Source organism: Hesperophylax consimilis, unplaced genomic scaffold (genome assembly GCF_061612785.1).
Source record: "Hesperophylax consimilis isolate HC1 unplaced genomic scaffold, BYU_Hcon_1.0 scaffold_42, whole genome shotgun sequence".
Lineage (NCBI taxonomy): Eukaryota > Metazoa > Arthropoda > Insecta > Trichoptera > Limnephilidae > Hesperophylax > Hesperophylax consimilis.
This window is the reverse complement of record NW_028301272.1, coordinates 425,548-444,672: the sequence shown is the minus strand read 5'-3', so window position 1 is coordinate 444,672 and position 19,125 is coordinate 425,548. Positions and strand designations below refer to the sequence as shown.

General features: G+C 34.2%; 1 protein-coding gene across 1 annotated transcript in view; it reads left to right on the top strand.

Moving 5' to 3' along the window:
* Positions 1-6,712: 6,712 nt before the first annotated feature.
* LOC149408915 (uncharacterized) overlaps positions 6,713-19,125 on the top strand; it is a 208,607-nt gene continuing 196,194 nt past the window's right edge. The window contains exons 1-2 of the mRNA XM_089650310.1: positions 6,713-6,826; positions 6,902-7,125. Coding sequence (XP_089506436.1) covers positions 6,718-6,826; positions 6,902-7,125 — 333 coding nt within the window. The 5' untranslated portion in view covers positions 6,713-6,717. The remainder of the gene's footprint in view (positions 6,827-6,901; positions 7,126-19,125) is intronic.

Genomic DNA, 19,125 nt, shown 5'->3' with positions numbered 1-19,125 from the left:
TCACATCACGCATACATACATTTAACGTTAGAAGGTGAGTGCAATCCCATCATATCACGCATACATACATTTAACGTTAGAAGGTGAGTGCAATTCCATCACATCACGCATACATACATTTAACGTTAGAAGGTGAGTGCAATTCCATCACATCACGCATACATACATTTAACGTTAGAAGGTGAGTGCAATTCCATCACATCACGCATACATACATTTAACGTTAGAAGGTGAGTGCAATTCCATCACATCACGCATACATACATTTAACGTTAGAAGGTGAGTGCAATTCCATCACATCACGCATACATACATTTAACGTTAGAAGGTGAGTGCAATTCCATCACATCACGCATACATACATTTAACGTTAGAAGGTGAGTGCAATTCCATCACATCACGCATACATACATTTAACGTTAGAAGGTGAGTGCAATTCCATCACATCACGCATACATACATTTAACGTTAGAAGGTGAGTGCAATTCCATCACATCACGAACATACATTTAACGTTAGAAGGTGAGTGCAATTCCATCACATCACGCATACATAGATTTAACGTTAGAAGGTGAGTGCAATTCCATCACATCACGCATACATACATTTAACGTTAGAAGGTGAGTGCAATTCCATCACATCACGCATACATACATTTAACGTTAGAAGGTGAGTGCAATTCCATCACATCACGCATACATACATTTAACGTTAGAAGGTGAGTGCAATCCCATCAAATCACGCATACACTTATTTAACTTTTTCTGATCACAATTTGAAGGGCAAAAGTTTTTGTATTATATTTGTCAATAATAATGTCAGGAGTTCAGGAGTCCCGTGAATACTCCTCTGGTTCTCTTTCAATTGGAACTCCGTGAATACGTCCTCTCACCGGCGGAAAGTGGTCGTAACAGGGGCCACTCCAGGGAGACCATCTAAAGCTGGCCTTCCACTACCTTCTACAAAAACCAGCGCTTTAAAGGGATTAATCAATCAACATTAAGAACGCATGAAAAGTCAGCACCGTCCTACTGGAACGGAGGCTGATTCGGTATCCAGGGTTCCAATAAGGAAAACTGGTCAACCTGTATTGTTTATATCGTTTTTATTGCTTCAGAAAGCACTCTAAAATTTTCTAAATTCATAAAATGAAGGCGGAAGTAGGTATAAGTAGTACCCAGGGATAGGTAGGTATCACTAACGATTTAAATTATTATGTACTTGCGGGACGTGGGTGGGTGACAGTGGTAATTAAAATAAGCGTGGTGAGGTATTTGTAAATACTAAATATAAGGAAGCTAAGTGCAAAAACTCACCAGTTCTCCACACCAAGTGTTAATATTGCCCACGTCGTTAGATTTAAGTTTAGTGAAAACTTTATTTTAAGAATAACTGTTTTTATTTTTAGCCCCGCTAGTTTCAAGTACTCATTTTAAAGGTAACGTACTTCATGTGTCCACTCTTTAATCATTTTTTTCATAAGTAAGGTTCTCCTAACGGTATCCAGTCATTTGAGAAAACGAAATGTTACTGTTCAATTGTACTTCAATCTGGTATCCGCCATCTTAGTCCGATCTGTTGTCACACTTTTATTTATGTGAATATATTATCTCTCTATAGTACAATTTTTAATCCAAAACCTTCATTCTCCTTGATTCTGCCCTGAAACACCTCTCAAACTGGCTACGTAACCCACTACAGGGTCTTGTCTGCGGGTTGCAGACCCGACATAATTTATCTCTTTGGATTCTGAAAATTTCAGCTGTCCGTCTTATCCTTGTGCACTTGCACTGCAAATATTCATATATCAGCCAAATTTCAAACCTGTCACATTCCCTCCACCATTTCAAAGCAGTAGGTACATTCAACAATTCTCCAAACCGTCACCCCTTTGGTTTCACCCTGATTTAACATTATCACATAAGTCCAGTGACGTACCTGCTTAAATATTTTAGCCAGTTTTTACAGACACGGCCTGGTAATTGCATAATTTAATGTATTTGATAAATTTCCAATCTCCTCCTGACAAAATGTGGTTTATTTCGCTTGTTATAATTATAATTTATCCAATTCCTTATTAAAATTGCGTAATTCTCTACGTAATGAATCATTCAGTAAAATTCTTTGTTTTTTGTCAGCCCCTAGCTAGTAGCCCGCTTCGTCATTCGACACCACTAAAATTATATCTAGGATTCGATAAACTAAACTAAATCTCTTCGCATGGAGGTTTTGTTTCAAATTTTTTCCTCGCATAGTAAATTTTAGCACTTTTTTAAAATAATCTTAATTCTGACATATTATTTAAATATATTTCGAGTGGGCAATTTTTATGAGAAATTTGCTTAAGATTGTTTCTCACGATAATAATTCAAACGGGTGGGTGGTGCATTGCCTAATGTGGACCTTCAATGTCCCCCTGATTCGTCAAGCTATTATTTGGCGTAGACCCCAAAAACAATGTTCGCGCCCCTTTCAGTTTCTCGAATCTCCACTAAATGCCCTTTGACTGGAAAAATCAGAATATATTAATTCATTCAGTACAGAAAACTTTTTATTCCAGGTTATCACGATGATTAGTCATGATTCAAATATTGTTACAATATAAAATCAAATTACCCTTCTGGTAACTCATCTAACATCTCATGTAACATGGTTTTTATTTATTTTGGAATATTTTGTGTTTGTGTGTAGTATTACTTATATGTGTGTGATTTCTTTATTTTTTCATCATTCCAATGTAATTTTTTAACCTCGATGCAATCTTAGTCCTGGTGAGGTTGATTTTTATGAGAAAAAAACCTGATTTTATGTTCAGTGAGATTTTTATTTTATTTTTTTATTATTATTTTAATATAGATCATATGGGTTACATAAATACATACATATTTTGCAAAATATAATATTTAGATTAATAATTGGTCATGTATACCTTATCAGAAAAGAGGAGCTCTTGTGCCTGATAAGGGAGCCACGATTCTTACTTAGATTCTATGTTATAATATTAGTTTATGTGTAAAATATATATAATAACATATATATATATATATATACAAATATTAAAAAAATATATATATATATATTTAGTGGTATAATATATACAGTCAATAGTTTCTCTCTCGCTAAGGGGATGTTTTAATTCAGTGTTTAAGTTAGGTTTAGTATGAGTAGTGAGTATCTTCACGTTGAATGTTCTACATTTTTTTGGATTATATTTACTTTCTTCCATTTTATGCCTGTAGTAGCCTGTTGGGTGTAGAAAAGCTAAATAATTATAATTCTTTAGCTAAATAATTATAATTCTTTGGCTTTTCTAATGGTTTGTGTACATATATTCCTGGATCGTGTATATGAGTTGTGAAGTTAAAGACAGGGATTCAATGAGTTTTTTTCATGGATCAAGTTTCTTTTTCTAACGTAATTTATAATGGAGTGATTTATCCAAGGTGTGAGAGGTCTAAACATGTGTGGGATTAACTTTAGTATAGATTTAGTGTTAATATTTAATTCAGTATGAAGTTTATCTACAAAGTTAGTCCACGTTTCATCAGAATTGATTATATGTAGAAAATTGTGCCAGTAGTTTTACCGTGAAAAGTTTTTTTTTTAATTTATCAAACAACTGTTTTATATAGTTAATTAGTTTTGACTATCATATAATCGATACAAGAGCTGGAGTCTTTGGTTACTCTAGTTCAGAAGTTCCCAAACTTTTTGGTCCCTTAGACCACGTTCCGATTGCTGTTTTGAGTAAACCCGTGCTTTCCTAATATTGATTTTCAGACCGAAATTTCCCTAGGGGCAGTTGGTTAGGGAATTTCTAAATAATTATTTCCCTACATTCTGTGTGACAAAGTTTTAGCCAGAAAATTATATTTCTGGATTTTCACAAGAATGTTAAGATATCCCGAGAATTTGACCTCTTAGTCAACATTTCAGAATTTCTCTAGATATCACATCACTTTTGTACTTATTATAACTATTGATACATATAACTATTCCATTGAAACCACAAAAAAATGACATTCCCTAAAAATATGGCCTGTAATTGGTCTAAATCAGTGGGTGGAGCATAACGCTTCAGAGATGAGACACGTAGGCATTCCACATAAAAGGGGAATACTCGTCGGTCATACGAAAAATGCCTGGAATGTACAAAATTGAAATATACGCCAAATTGAACTTCAAATAGAACGAAACCCGTTACGATTTCAATAATTATCTAAAAACACAGAAACTTTGCCAGATGTAGCTGAGCTAAGTATAATGAGAAACTCTATAATTGGTTTCTCAGTTAAGTAAATTGCACATGTATAACTAACCAAGTAACTCTTAATTTTCCTAAAATAAAATAATTAATTACAATAAGAACATCATACATGATTTTTCCTAAGCATGAGTGCGAATTTGTAACATAAAACTGGATACCCGTGAACATGAATGATCGCAGTAAGAACATAAGAATGAATACTGCTTAGTATGAGTGCGAATGTGTCTTCTCAAGCTTGACTTTTCAGAACATGAAGAGAAACACTAAGAAAATGTGAATGGTTTATCCTAAATATGAGTGATAATGTGTTTCGTCAAATTTGATTTCCATAAACATGAATAATTACAGTAAGAATGGTTTTTCTTTAGTATGAGTGCTATTGTGTCTCATTAAACGTGACTTCTGTGAACTTGAATTATCGCAGTAAGAACATGAAAATGGTTAATTCTTAGTGTGAATGCGAATGTGAATCATTAAATTTGTCTTTTGTGAACATGAATAGTTACAGAAAGAACATGAGAATGGGTTTTCCTTAGTATGAGTGCGAATGTTTGAAATTTAGCTTGACTTCTGCGATGGATAGTTACAGAAAAAACACGAGAAAAGAGACGGTTTTCCTCAATATGAGTGTGAGTATTTCTTATTATGCCTGACCATGAATAATCTCAGTAATAAAATAAGAACATTTTTTTTCTTAGAATGAGTGAGAACGTGTTGCAATATCTGTGAGTTCTGTGAAAATGAATTATCCTTATTCCTCGTGTGAGTGAACACGTATGCCATTAAATTTGGCTTGCGTGAACATGAATAATTACAGTAATAACATAAGAACGGTTTTTGCTCAGTGTAAATACGAATGTGACATTAAGACTTAAAGAAGAAACTTACTCTAAGGATTTGCGTAGAAACTAACACAAAATATTACTTTGTATGCCAGAAAATTATTTCTACCCTTTCCCTCAACTTAATTAGTGGAGTGTGGTTTTAGCGCCATAAGCGATTTACCCACTAAAAAACGAAATCGATTGGATATAACTAATAGAAGGGACCTAAGACTGAAATTAACTTAAGTTTGATCCGGACATAAAATTTCTTTGTAGCAAGCGTAACTCAATTTAATTCCAGTTATAATATTTGTATTAGAATAGGTTTTATTTAATTTCACCATGGGTTCTCATGTTTACAAACATATGACAATATGATTTGAAAATATACCTGCTGTTTGATTAAAAAAGATGCCGGTGAGGTGTTTCTTTGGCATAAACCTGCAGATCAAATAGACCAGAGGTCTGTGGGTCGATATAAACCACTTTGGAAATGGCTGCTCTAGTTGGATAGTTTATTGTTGATATTAATCCATGGTAAATAAGTAGGTTTAAATAGTCTTGGAATTGGGGGTGAGAATTATTTGGAAGAATGTTGATATTAAAGTCTCCAACCGCTTTTTTGGGTGGTACTTGGATAGTTTTGGGTAACAATTCGGGATCACTGGCCACGCTTAATACGATTTTATTTAAAAAAAAACCTTTTGATTTATCTTAATTAATATAAATAGAAACTGTCTGCATTTTAATTTTTTTTTGATTTTGGCATTTTAATTTTTAATTACATAAATTGTTAAATCGCCTCCGTTTTATGGGATGACAAAAAAAATTATGTTGGTCACATTTTCTTATGTTGGTATTTCTGATACCATACCTGTGGCTAGAAGAGACGTTATTACTATTTACTCTACGCAAATTAGGTAGGTACTATCAAAAGCCGAACTCTGATATTAAAATAAAGGTATTTAGGCATGTTTTATAAATAAAGTTTTTTTTTGTAAAAGTTTAGGTTATTATAGATTAAGTTAGGTTAGGTGAGTATAGGTTTGGATAGGTTAAGTTAGGTTAGGTTAGGTTTATAGGTTAGGTTATAGGTTATAGGTTTTTTTATAGGTTAGGTTTGGATAGGTTAAGTTTGGTTTTTTTATGTTTAGATCGAAAATAATGGTGAAAAAATATTAAATTTGTATTTTCATTAATCAATGACAGTACAAATGAATGTTAACTGGTAATGATCAGGTAACAAAAATTAAAATCTGAAGATACATAATTATTCATATCATCTGAAGAAACAGTTTCACTATCTAAAATCTGTCTTGCCATTTTTAGAGGAATTCAAATAAATCCAAATAAATAGTTATAGATTTTGTTTTTTTAAAACTTTGTCAACAATGTGGCTAAAACCGGAATTTTGCCAAAGTAAATTCATTGTATCAATTAAAAGAATTAAGTTAGTTAAGAAATCATGTGATTTCCGAATAATTAAAAAAATAATATTAATTACATGGATAACTAATGACATTACCGTGCTAGATACGGTCCAAGAAGTTTGATGGATTAGTGGTACATGGATTCAGATTGGTGTTTTAGTTTCAGAGTTGGTTCTGGCTCGCTGTGGTGCTCTGGATGGCCCCGCCAGCGGCGCGCGCCGAGGACTTCCTGCTGGGCTACCTCACGGGCTCGCAGCGCCGCCCCGGGGACCTGGAATACACCCGGCCCGGTCTCACCATATCAGGTGAGTGTTCAGTGTACGGGTATTCTCCTGCGTGGTCAGTGAAGCAGTAGAGTAATGTCACTATATTCTCCCCAGGAGCGATCTCGCTGGCCGTGTCCGAGGTGAACGCCGGGCCGCTCGGCGCGCTGGGCCACGCGCTCACGCTCTCCGTGGCCGAGACGTTCGGCGAGGAGGTGACGTCCATCCGCCAGACCGCGGCGCTGTGGGCGCGCAACGTGTCCGCCTACATCGGGCCCCAGGAGACCTGCGTGCACGAGGGCCGCATGGCCGCCGCCTTCAACCTGCCCATGATCAGCTATGTGCGTTACTTTCTTATACATATATAAATATACTGCTAAGTGACTGTCTTCGATATTATAATCATTTGCTTAGGACTCGGAAATCACGCTTTCCATACTGCTTACGAACAGTAATTTTCACGTAACTATCTTGTATTGAGACACCTTACTGTCAGTTCCATTTTTTTTAAATTATCAATTAAACAAAGGTTCAAAAAAATTTTAGGAGGCCCTGTTCTTATTGCCGTCTAATCCAAATATAACGTCATTAACCAGACAACTTGGTCATCTCAAGAAGCTGAAGATATAACTGACTCTATCAAACTAATAAATATTTGTTGTTCTTATCATCCCCATGGCACCAAACATAGTAACAGTGTCATAAATCATCTTGAATCCGCCAGTTTCTCCGACTAAATAATCCTGGTAATGACTGATTTCTGACAGGTTTCTACAATATCTCAAAACTTGTCTGGATTTCAAATCTTAATTCAAATCAAATAATTCCACAACCAGCCACCGATAAAGCCAGCACTCACATGATAGATTTTCTAGATAGACACTGTGACTTCCATCAATATTATAACATGGTTAACTTAAACAAACGCGTTTTCGATCTAGTAATAAGCTATTTGATCTGAACATTACTGCCCTGCTTACTCCCTTTGTGTATAGCAGGGCAGTGTTCGATCTGTACATTACTGCCCTGCTTACTCCCTTTGTGTATAGCAGGGCAGTGTTCGATCTGTACATTACTGCCCTGCTCATTCCCTTTGTGTATAGCAGGGCAGTGTTCGATCTGTACATTACTGCCCTGCTTACTCCCTTTGTGTATAGCAGGGCAGTGTTCGATCTGTACATTACTGCCCTGCTCACTCCCTTTGTGTATAGCAGGGCAGTGTTCGATCTGTACATTACTGCCCTGCTTACTCCCTTTGTGTATAGCAGGGCAGTGTTCGATCTGTACATTACTGCCCTGCTTACTCCCTTTCATACACAAATCTTTACATACCGAGATAATACTTCAAAGAGACCCCAGTTAAAGTCTTGTTATTTAACTCAACTGACCATATTAAAATTAATAAATAACTAGAACAATTCAACTAGTCACACATTTTCAGTAAAATGTGCATGGAAGAAGCTACCAATAAATTTGTTGAAATAATCTAAGAAGCTATCGACCCTTACGTCCCATCATAAACCGTTAATCTGACTCCAAAATTGTCCATATTGTATAACTCTTGCTTGATAAAAATCATCAAAGAAACACCAAAAAAATATTCACAACTTTCTGATTATTACACATTCTCGTTGCCTAGAACTCGCCAAAAGAAACCCGAAAAAGAATTTTTTTTTCATTCATCAGACATTCAGTCAAATTTAAACATTACACTAATTGGGGAAACTTTACTAGGGTAATAACCATCAATAATTTCTAACATTTTTACACAGAAATCAATTAAGAAATCAGTAATTGAAATTAAAATACCTACCTAGAAATAATATACATGTATCGTCTGTAAGTGGGCTACCCACAGTTTGATAATGCCTTCAGAGGGCGAAACAGCTGTCACGCGTAATAATAATTACACAGCAGAACTTGTTTAAAAATAAACTGTTTTTATAAACCCAATAATAATATTATTGTATATATAAAAAAATAAAAAAATAAAATGGAGTTCTACAAATTAAACTTAATAACAATAAAAAATAAAAAAACCGAAAAAGAATGTTACACCAACTAAATATGTAAAGCTGAGTTAAACGTAAAGAATAATGTAAAATATTTCTGGACTTTGGTGAAATCGAAACAAACCTCCTCTGATATACCTAGCAACATGTTCCACGGAAACTCTCCGTCAAGTGATGGCCAACTTATTTTCAATCTGTTTTTGTCCTCTCTCAAACTACAAACATTTTCACAAATGGTGTAGATATAATCAATTATAATAATAATATGAGTTCAATACATCTAAATTCGATTACAATACACCCTTAGTATTAAAATATCGAAAAAATATTAACACCAAAAAAATCGCTGGATGTGAAAAACTACATCCACTTTTTATATTTAACTGTACTGAAAGACTTGTTATCCCTATCGCACGACTTTTTCCTACTATTTTGAAAAACGCTTTTGTTACACCTGTTTTTAAGAAGGGGCTAAACACGATGTTGAGAAATATAGGCGTCCCAAGTAAATTCATGGAAAAATCGTTTATGACCATTGATGTATTATATTTAGATGAGACATCAGGGAACAAAGTCGTTCTACAGAGTTGAAGGTCAGGCCTCTAGACTACCAAATCTCTATTCCGCCACTTTAGTAGATTTAAAATCATCGACCCCGGTTGACGCGTAGCATATCGCGAAATAATGTGGGAAAGGGTCAATCAATGGATTTGACTAAAGGAAAAGAAGGAAAAGGTGGCTTCATTAGAACTGAGTACACCCACGGACGTATATAAGGGGGGGGTCTTGGGGGTCCGGACCCCCCCCATTGCACCGCGCCGATTGTAGAATACGATAGTTTCTTAAGTCCGCCACAGTGCTGGGAGCGGGGGAATGGGCAGTGCCCCCGCCGCGGCGCGCCGCCGCCGCCCGCGTTTCGGCCGCGCGCACCATACCAAGCTAGAATCTAGTTTAGTCTATTTTGTCTCTTCGCGTTGCGCAGTTGTCAGTTGTTTTAATACAGAAAGAAGTGTCGCATTTAAAAAGTATGAAACGATCAAATCAGGTATCTCTTTTGAGTTTTTTTTCTAAGAAAGAGAGACCAAATCCCAATGAACTTTTATCAAAAGACAATGTGGAATCCTGTCATATTGAAGAAGTAGGAATAAATAGAGCGGGGCCATCCACAGATACTGATGACGATGAAGTGAAGAAAGGTAAGTCTCTTGTTTATTTTATTAGGAAGGAACCCAGTTACTAGAATTTTAAAAACTTTTATCCTGCTCTTATTTTTATTCCCAGAGAATTTCTGTAAACAAATGTTTTGCCGTGAGCATAAAATATTTGACAAATGGTAATTTCAGTGTATATGCGACGTGTACCTAAGTGTTATAAAATCATTTCGCCTTTTAACAGAAAGAAATACAATTATATTTAACTAACAACTAACTGGTGCCCGCGACATTGTTCGCGTAGACTTAATTTTTAGTTGAAAATTCTTATTCTTAACATAATTTTTTAGTTTATGAACCGATTGGAATGAAACATAGACTAAAATGTTAAACAAAACCGCATACAAATCGATTAAGCCGTTTCTGAGATTAGCGTGGTCAAACGCACAGACAAACAGACAAAAATTTTAATAACTATTTTATTGACCTCAGTAACATAATTATAGTGCGTATGAATTGTTTTTTTTTTTGTAAATATTTATGTACTTACAGAAACGGAACGCTTACGATTTAATTATAGTATGGATTAGAGTATTAGAGTCACAAATTATTATTATTATTCTTACAATTAAATATGACCAAAAAGCTGTTTGAAGATGGGTATGTGCTGTTGTTTTGTGTTAGTCAAATATGTCTTTGTTACAGCCAGGATGGATTTGTGTTCGGCTACGTCCGCAGCCGCAGCCAGGACGGGTTATGATATTGCGCTCTACGTATGTCATCCTCCAAGCAATGACGAGGAAAAGCTGAGAGCATTAAAAGAGCTTTGGACCCCTCCGGATACATTTAAATTTCCAGTCACTATCACTGGTAAAAAGAAACTTTCTTTTCAACGCCATTGGACTACCAGGTACTCATGGCTTGTATATTCAAACGTCATGCAGGGAGCACTTTGCAAAGTATGTGTTTTATTTGGAAAAAAGCATGGCGTTCGTGGTCAGCAAGAACTTGGAGCCTTGGTTAGTAAGCCATTTACTTACTGGAAGAAAGCTTTAGAGAGCTTTGATCACCATGCAGATACTAAGTATCATAAATTTGCTGTTGAGCAGGCAGCAAATTTTGCAAGGATCATGGAAGGAAAAACGTTTGATGTTATAGAGTGCATGAATGCAGAAAACAGTAAAATTGCCGAAGAGAACAGAAAAAGATTGAAAGCCATTGTTGAAACAATTATTCTTTGTGGAAGGCAAGAAATAGCACTAAGAGGAAGTCGTGATTTTGGAGAAATTGGGATAAATGAACCCGAACATAATGATGGTAGTTTTAGAGCACTTCTTCGTTTTCGTGCGCGATCTGGCGATGAAGCACTTAAAAATCATTTACTAACACAAAACATTCACAGTAGAGCCATGTATACGTCACCAGGAATTCAAAATCAAGTGATTGAACTATGTGGTAGTGCTATTCAAGCGCAAGTACTTAATAGGGTCAAAGAAGCTGGTTTTTTTACTGTACTTGCTGATGAAACACAAGACATATCACGGCGAGAACAATTAGCGTTATGTTTACGATACGTACACTGCTCATCTGGGAAATCGGTTATACGGGAAGATTTTTTAGAATTCATCCACGTAGAAGATGTTTCAGCTCAAGCTTTGGCAACGACTATTATATCACATCTCTTATCATATAATTTGGATATGGATAAATGGATTGGTCAAGGCTATGATGGCGCTGCAGTGATGAGCGGCCGGTTACGGGGCGTAAGAACAATAATCGCAGAGCAATACCCGAGAGCGCAATTCGTACACTGTGTTGCTCATGTTCTCAACTTAGTTTTAGCGCATTCATGTGAGATACCAATAAAACGTAACTGTATCGGAACCATTAAGAGCGTAATAAACTTTTTTCGCCTATCACCGCTTCGCGACGGACTTTTGAAGAAAATTGCGGATCAAATTAATTCATCTCATTCAACGCTTATCTCTCTTTGTGAGACACGATGGACCGAGAAACACGTGGCTGTCGAAAGATTTGCAGAAATGGTTCCCGTTATATGCGAAACACTTGGGGCACTTCAAGATGCTGCTAGTAGCGACGTCGCTACTCAAGCATACCATCTTCAAATCGCTATGGATAACAGCCAGTTTATTGTTTCTTTAGTTATACTGAGAAAAGTTTTTTCATATACAGCAAACCTTAACAAAGCAATGCAGAAAGTCAATGTCGATTTGACCAACATTTGCGAATATACAAAAAATGTAAAAACGACTTTACTAAATGTTCGGAACGAAAGTCAGTTCGCAATTCTTTTTGAGCAAGCACAGCAGATGAGTTCAAGCGATATAGTAATGCCAAGAATAACTGGAAGGCAAACCCTGCGCAATAATATTGCAGCAGAAACTGCCGAAATATACTACGGACGAAATGTGTTTTACCCTTTCATTGATCATGTTATTACAGAACTCGACGCTCGTTTTAAACCACATGAATCGACGATCGAAGGAATTCAAATGCTGCTACCTGAAAAAACCAGTAATGACTCCAGGATAAAAGAAAATCTTAACAAGATTACACAAACATTTCTGGGTGGGGAAAATAAAGGCACAATATTTCTGAGTGAATATGAGATATGGCACAATCACTGGAAATCTGTATCACAAAAACCTGCAACTGTGATCGACACCATCGATAACTGCGATGATCAGTTTTTCCCTTTAATAAAAAAGCTTCTTATTATTTTAGCCACACTCCCAGTGTCCACTGCAACCCCTGAAAGATCTTTCTCTACATTAAAGAGGTTAAAAACTTACCTAAGAAATAAAATGGGCGACGAAAGACTTACTGGTCTGGCTTTAATGAGCGTACACCGAGATCTGGCGGTGCAACTTGATTCCGAAGAAATTATTAATCAGTTAGCAATTAAACGTAAAAGACTAAATGTATTACTTTAAAGTAGTGTCCGACCGAACTTTCGGTTTCGGTTTCGGCCTAGTTTCGGCCAAAAAACGGGTTTCGGCTTAGTTTCGGTTTCGGCCGCCATCCAGCCGAAACTACGGCCGAAACCGAAACTGAATTCGGGAGATTTCGTCCTGCGGTCGGACATGTTCGGTGCACTGAACTGCGAGCCACGAAAACACTTTTTATTTTCATTATATTCAAATAAGTATTATTGCATTAAAAATATTTTGTCATTGTAGGTAAGATGGTACTTTTTAATTTTAATTATATTGTAGTTCATTAAAAAGAGTGCCATACAAAATGACCAGAGTTTAGAGGAAATTATTTTGTTCTTAAAATGAAAGAGTATTTTTTGTTTAGTGTAGGTAGGTACCTAAAGAAATTAGTGCACCTAAAAAAGTAATTTTGTTTTCTACCTTTTATTTTATGTTATTCGTTAATAATGTTCACACAGGTAATACCTAGATACTGTTTATTTTTTTATATTATTTACGAAGAAGTTATAACTTATTTAAAAAAGCACAACCATTTATTTGAAATAAGGAATGATAATTTTTAATTAATAGTAGTTGTAAAACAATGAATCTCGTGTCAGTTTTTTTTTGTTTGAGAGAAAACTACATTTATTTTCATGTATAACTTGAATTTACAATATTTTGTTAGTGTTACTGTAGGTAGGTAGGTAATTTTTAATTTTAATTATATTGTAGTTCATTAAAAAGAGTGTCATAATAATACGACCAAAGTTTAAAAGAAATTATTTTGTTCTTAATATGAAAGCTCTTCATTTAGCTTGAGAGAAAACGCTTATTTTTTTCATACATTAAGTATTATTTGCATTAAAAATATTTTGTTATTGTAGGTAGGATGATACTTTTTTATTTTAATTTTATAATTGTAGTTCATTAAAAAGAGTGCCTTACAATATGACCAAAGTTTAGAATAAATTATTTGGTTATGTGATTAAATAAAAGGTGTTTCAATTTTAAAACAAATTATTTGTTCTTAAGATGAAAGAGTATTTTTGTTTAGTGTACCTTAACAAATTAGGTATAAAAAAAAGTTATTTTGTTTTCCACCTTTTATTTTATGTTATTTCTTTTTTTATGTTATAAACGAAGCGATTTTATTTAAATAAGGAGCGATAATTATGTTATGTTTATTTTTAGTTCAAATATCAGAGACTGAATGATTTATATATATAATATTTAAAAATAAAGGCTGATTGATTAAGACTGACTATTTTTTTCACGAAAACATGACCTTATATATTTTTTTTTAATTTGCGGACCCCCCCCCCTTATCAAAGCTATACATACGTCCGTGAGTACACCAGTCATGTGGGGAATACAGAAATGAAAGTAATATAAGGGTTGTCACTGCCATTTTCCTTAAATTATGATGCGTTCCCTGGTTTCGGAATTGTCATCCTTTTGTTTTGATATTGGATAACCTTTGCTGAATGTATAATACTTAGGACAGCCATCGCTTTTTTTAATGCAAAAAATACAGGAATTTAATTTATTAGAGGTAGAATGAATTTTTTACCTTTACGTTGTATTAAAATGACTTTCTGTTCAACCAATCTCACAAATAATTTCATTAATGCTGTCCTTTTCAACTTTTTTATATGCCTTTTTTAGGTACTCCAATTTGCGGTTTCTATTACTACACGTATTTTGTCTAGTCGCTGTCCTAGTTCTTGAATGTTAAATAGACCTTTTTTTGCATAACTGCGTTATGAATGCCAATATGTTCACTAACCTATTGCGCATTAATGAAGCTAAAAAAGACAGTTTTTTGGTTTTTTAGTGACATTTTCAGCATTTTTCGAGTGCCAATATCCGCTTACGGAACAATGTTTTAGTTCTTATTTATTCAAACTCTCGGATATTGAACATTTAAACACTCAACGTTATGAATATAATATTTTATTTAAAGTTCAACATCACGCCGAACGTTGAGGTCTGGAATGTTCAATATCCACTTTCAACCAATCAGGAGTCGGCTAGTTAAAATGAGCGGCCATGTTGATTTTTGTTTGTTTTCTAACAACTAAATTGTTCCACTAAAAATACGTTTAATTGCGAATATATACTGTTATTGAACGGAAAAATTACTTCACCGACTCCAGAATCAATAAACCTTACAGCAGTAGCTCAAATAAAAAGGTAAGTCTTAAAATTATGTCATTTATAGGATTTTTCACAATATTTTACATGTACTTCTTGAGTTTTTGTACGCAAATATACAGGATGCTTCCTTTATTATTTATTTATTCAATTCTTTATTTACACCATTAGGGATTTTACCTAAAATGCGTCTTAATAAATTATACTAGTGCATTAAAACTTATGTTTATTCAAGAAATACAACATAAGAGCCAGGACATAGACATGTGCAAGAAGTCAACTGTCCTCACAGTCTGATTGAAAGACATCTGAGACACATATTTAGTCCGTTATCACTGCTGAGATCGCTGATGAAAACGAAGTCAAAATCTTTCAATTTTGAATTCATTCAATTAAAAGTTTCCGATTAAATAAATAAATTCTTATGTTGGAACTACAATAAAACCAACTAGGCACACGACTAACAACATTAAATGTATTTTTATACCAGAGCAGACCCATAACCCAAATCGCGGCATATTATAATTTTAGGATTTTGAGAATTGAAAGTATTTAAAAAATATATATTTTACTCAACATTAATAATAAAATAACGGCAAATAAGAACTTTCGGAAGAAAAAAAACTTTAAAAATTACATTTGTCAAATGTAGGTATCGAAACAATAAAAAACAAACCAACACACATTTCAAATAAAGAATTATTAATTCATTTATTCGATTTAATACTAATCAGTTCCAATTTTCAACTGAAAATTGAACTTAAATAATTTTACGCATCATTCGGGATATTTTTTTGATGGAATAGCGCACACAGGTAAGTTTTTAGATTCTCACGGCCAAAAGCATTTTTGTTGTTTGTTTTTGGGGTGTTATGCCGTGTTGCGCTAACTCCTTTAGCCGACGTTTCGGACATCGTTGCAGTGTCCATCATCAGGGCAGATCCGGTACATCTTCGGATCTACCAGATCTGCCCTGATGATGGACACTGCAACGATGTCCGAAACGTCGGCTAAAGAAGTTAGCGCAACACGGCATAACACCCCAAAAACAAACAACAAAAATAGCGCACACAGTCTCAACTGCTCCCAACCATCTGTAGGCAGTGAGACTATGGAATCCCCAATTGGGGTATATTCGTATATTGTTAGGCTGAAGGTAGTGTGGAGGGGAAGTAGATAAAGAGGAGAAAGAAAGGAAGGAGGAGGAAGGAAAAGAGAGAAGGTAAGTGAGTACCTATTCAGATCTGGTCACCAAACACCATAGTCTTTACACCATATCTTCCACTCTGCAACATGTCGCAAATGAACTATATGTTATTTTAAATGAATAATTTGTGAAATAACATAAATGATTCAATTGAAATTTACTTACGCACGCCGGGGTTTGAACCCGCGACCTCCGGTAACTAAATCGATCTCTAGTCAAGAGCACCCCTAGACCACGGAGGCAGTAATACGTACGATGTAAGAATATTTCACATCACGCATGCACCGACAGCCAATAGTAGTATATTAGCTGTAGGTACCTTTGTACTCGTACGTTGTTTTTAAACTCACATAATATTTAGATGATTTATATAGATCAGTTTTTGTGAAAAATCACCTCAAGGACACTGTTTGTTTATTTTAAAGTAATACTTTAAGTCAACTATTACCTAAGATAAAAGATAAAATCATCCTGTATATACAATTAACCACTAATTGGCTAATTGAACAAAAAATACCTCAAAGTTATGGTAGTCGAATTGTTCAATCTCCAGACGATTTGTTCAATATCCAAAATAATCATTCATAATTTTCAAGCCATGTTCAACGTCCACCTTTAAAGTCATAATATGGGTATATTATAGTTTCAATCTTAGAAATAAGATCTTTAAAAATTTCATGTTACACATATGTATAAAACGAAATGACCAAAATCGAGAATTTTTTAGAATTTGCATGTGAAAACAAAAAAAACGTGTCTTGTAAAATTTGCTAAATGGTCTATTGAACATACAAGCACTCAGGCAGCGTAGTGCATATTTATTTTTAATAGATTTCACTAGCGATGTTGGATTTATCAATTTTTTCTTCTTTTAACGTTGTTTTCTTTTTCGGAGATTTTTTTTTTTTAAATTAAGTATTTCTGTAAAAAGGAACTCCAGTCCATTTTTGTCAACCTTTTGACCTTCGAATTTAAATACCAGTATACATATTTTTAAAAGTTGGTTTTAATAGTAAGAGTTATAATTTATCAGGGGTCACCCAAACGCGCCAAATCTACGGCGTGTTGGTGTCACGTCACGGGTAATTTAGTACTTGTTTTACAATGTGTTAATTGAATAACACAGTGTAAAATGTCGGCACTCGTCACTATTGTTACCATCACCGGTATAGTAACCAATGTGTACAGCCATTTCGGAATTCTATTAAATTTTCCCTTTAGTTAAAACTCCCGATCAGTGTTTTTGTGGTTAAATTTCCAATTACCGATAAACAAAATTCGGTAAACCTAAATGTATTTTACGTGTATAGTAAACAATATTTGAAGATTTATTTCTTTTAATTATTTAACTCATCTTTTATCTAATATTTATCCATTTATCTTTTTAATTAATATTAAAAACTTTAACTCCAAAATAATTAAAAATATTTAGTTTACATTTATTATAGTTTCGGTGGTTTTTTATTGATTTTTTCATAATTATATCATAATTTATCTAGTTTTTATCCTTAACAACAATTATATATTAAGATCTTCACTTAATAACCAAAGAGTTCACCCAAATTAAGTTTCAATTTCATCAAAATTTGACAATAAACATATTTAATACTAAAACAAAACTAACATTATTGGGAAGAAATTAATAGCTAACCAAGTGCTAATTAAAGAGAGTAGCAAGCCTCATGTGGGGCGCCTAATTATTAAATTAACCAAATAAACCTTTTTTTATTACTTGAGTCGGGCCATGTCAAGAGTCAAAATAACAGAAGAGTGTGTATAAGACGATGTATGAATATGCATGTGACAGGAAGTTTGTGCCAAAACTGAGTATTTCAGAAAAATGGCCTTTTGGTGAGTAAGTTATTTTTTAAAAAATATTTTCTTGATTTGTTGAGCGACCTCATTTTAAGGAATATTTTACGAAAAAGGGCGCTATATAAATTAGCGAAATGTAATGACCATCGTTTATTTATTATGGTTTTCATGAGAAAATCCATAAGTTTTTATGTTGTTGTGAATATTGAATAAATTAATTAATTAATATTTTGAAGCAGGTTTATGTAATGTTGATTTTCCACAGAATAATAATACCGATAAATTTAAATGTTCACTAATGATGTAAATTTAAAAAATAAATTTATTTTTGAATAATCTATTATAATGTACATAAAAATGTATTTTAATTATCTCTGGTTGTGGCAACCCTTTATTTCGAGTCAGTTTTTTTTTGTTAGTAACTCGAAATCCCACGCATTCGACCGAAAAATGTGGAAAGGGTTCTACCATTCCAAGGAATGAATGGTCGGACGGCCGATAGTACGAGAGCCCACGACCAAAATTTTTGTCTCATAGCAATACGGCCAAAACCGCATCAAATCGATAGATACGATTATCCTGAACTCGAAAATACCAATATCAGACATTTTCCGCGTAGCGTTTGATCTGACCGAATTTTCAAAATTGTCAAAGAATTTTACCGAACTGCATCATAGCAATATGTCTGATTTGCAGACTGTAGTTGAATGATAGTTCTGAGATACCGGAAACATATTTTTTAGACGTTAGTGGTGTAGCGCAAGCCCGTAAAATCACTTAAAAAAAATAAAAATGAGACAAAAAAAAATGTCTCATAGCAATACGTCTGAAAATCTTTTTTATTTGTAAATTTTGGTTATTTGATGCGAACAAAACAATTTTCAGACGGAAATGTGAACGCATTAAATTTTGAGACCGTTTTGAAAATGTTAACAAATTTTACCGATCGGTATCATAGCAATATGTCTGAAAATTGTTGGACATGATAAAATAAGTTGTCCACATGTGCAAAAAATTTATATCAGACAAATTAAGTGTAGCACCTTCTCTATCAGACAACTTT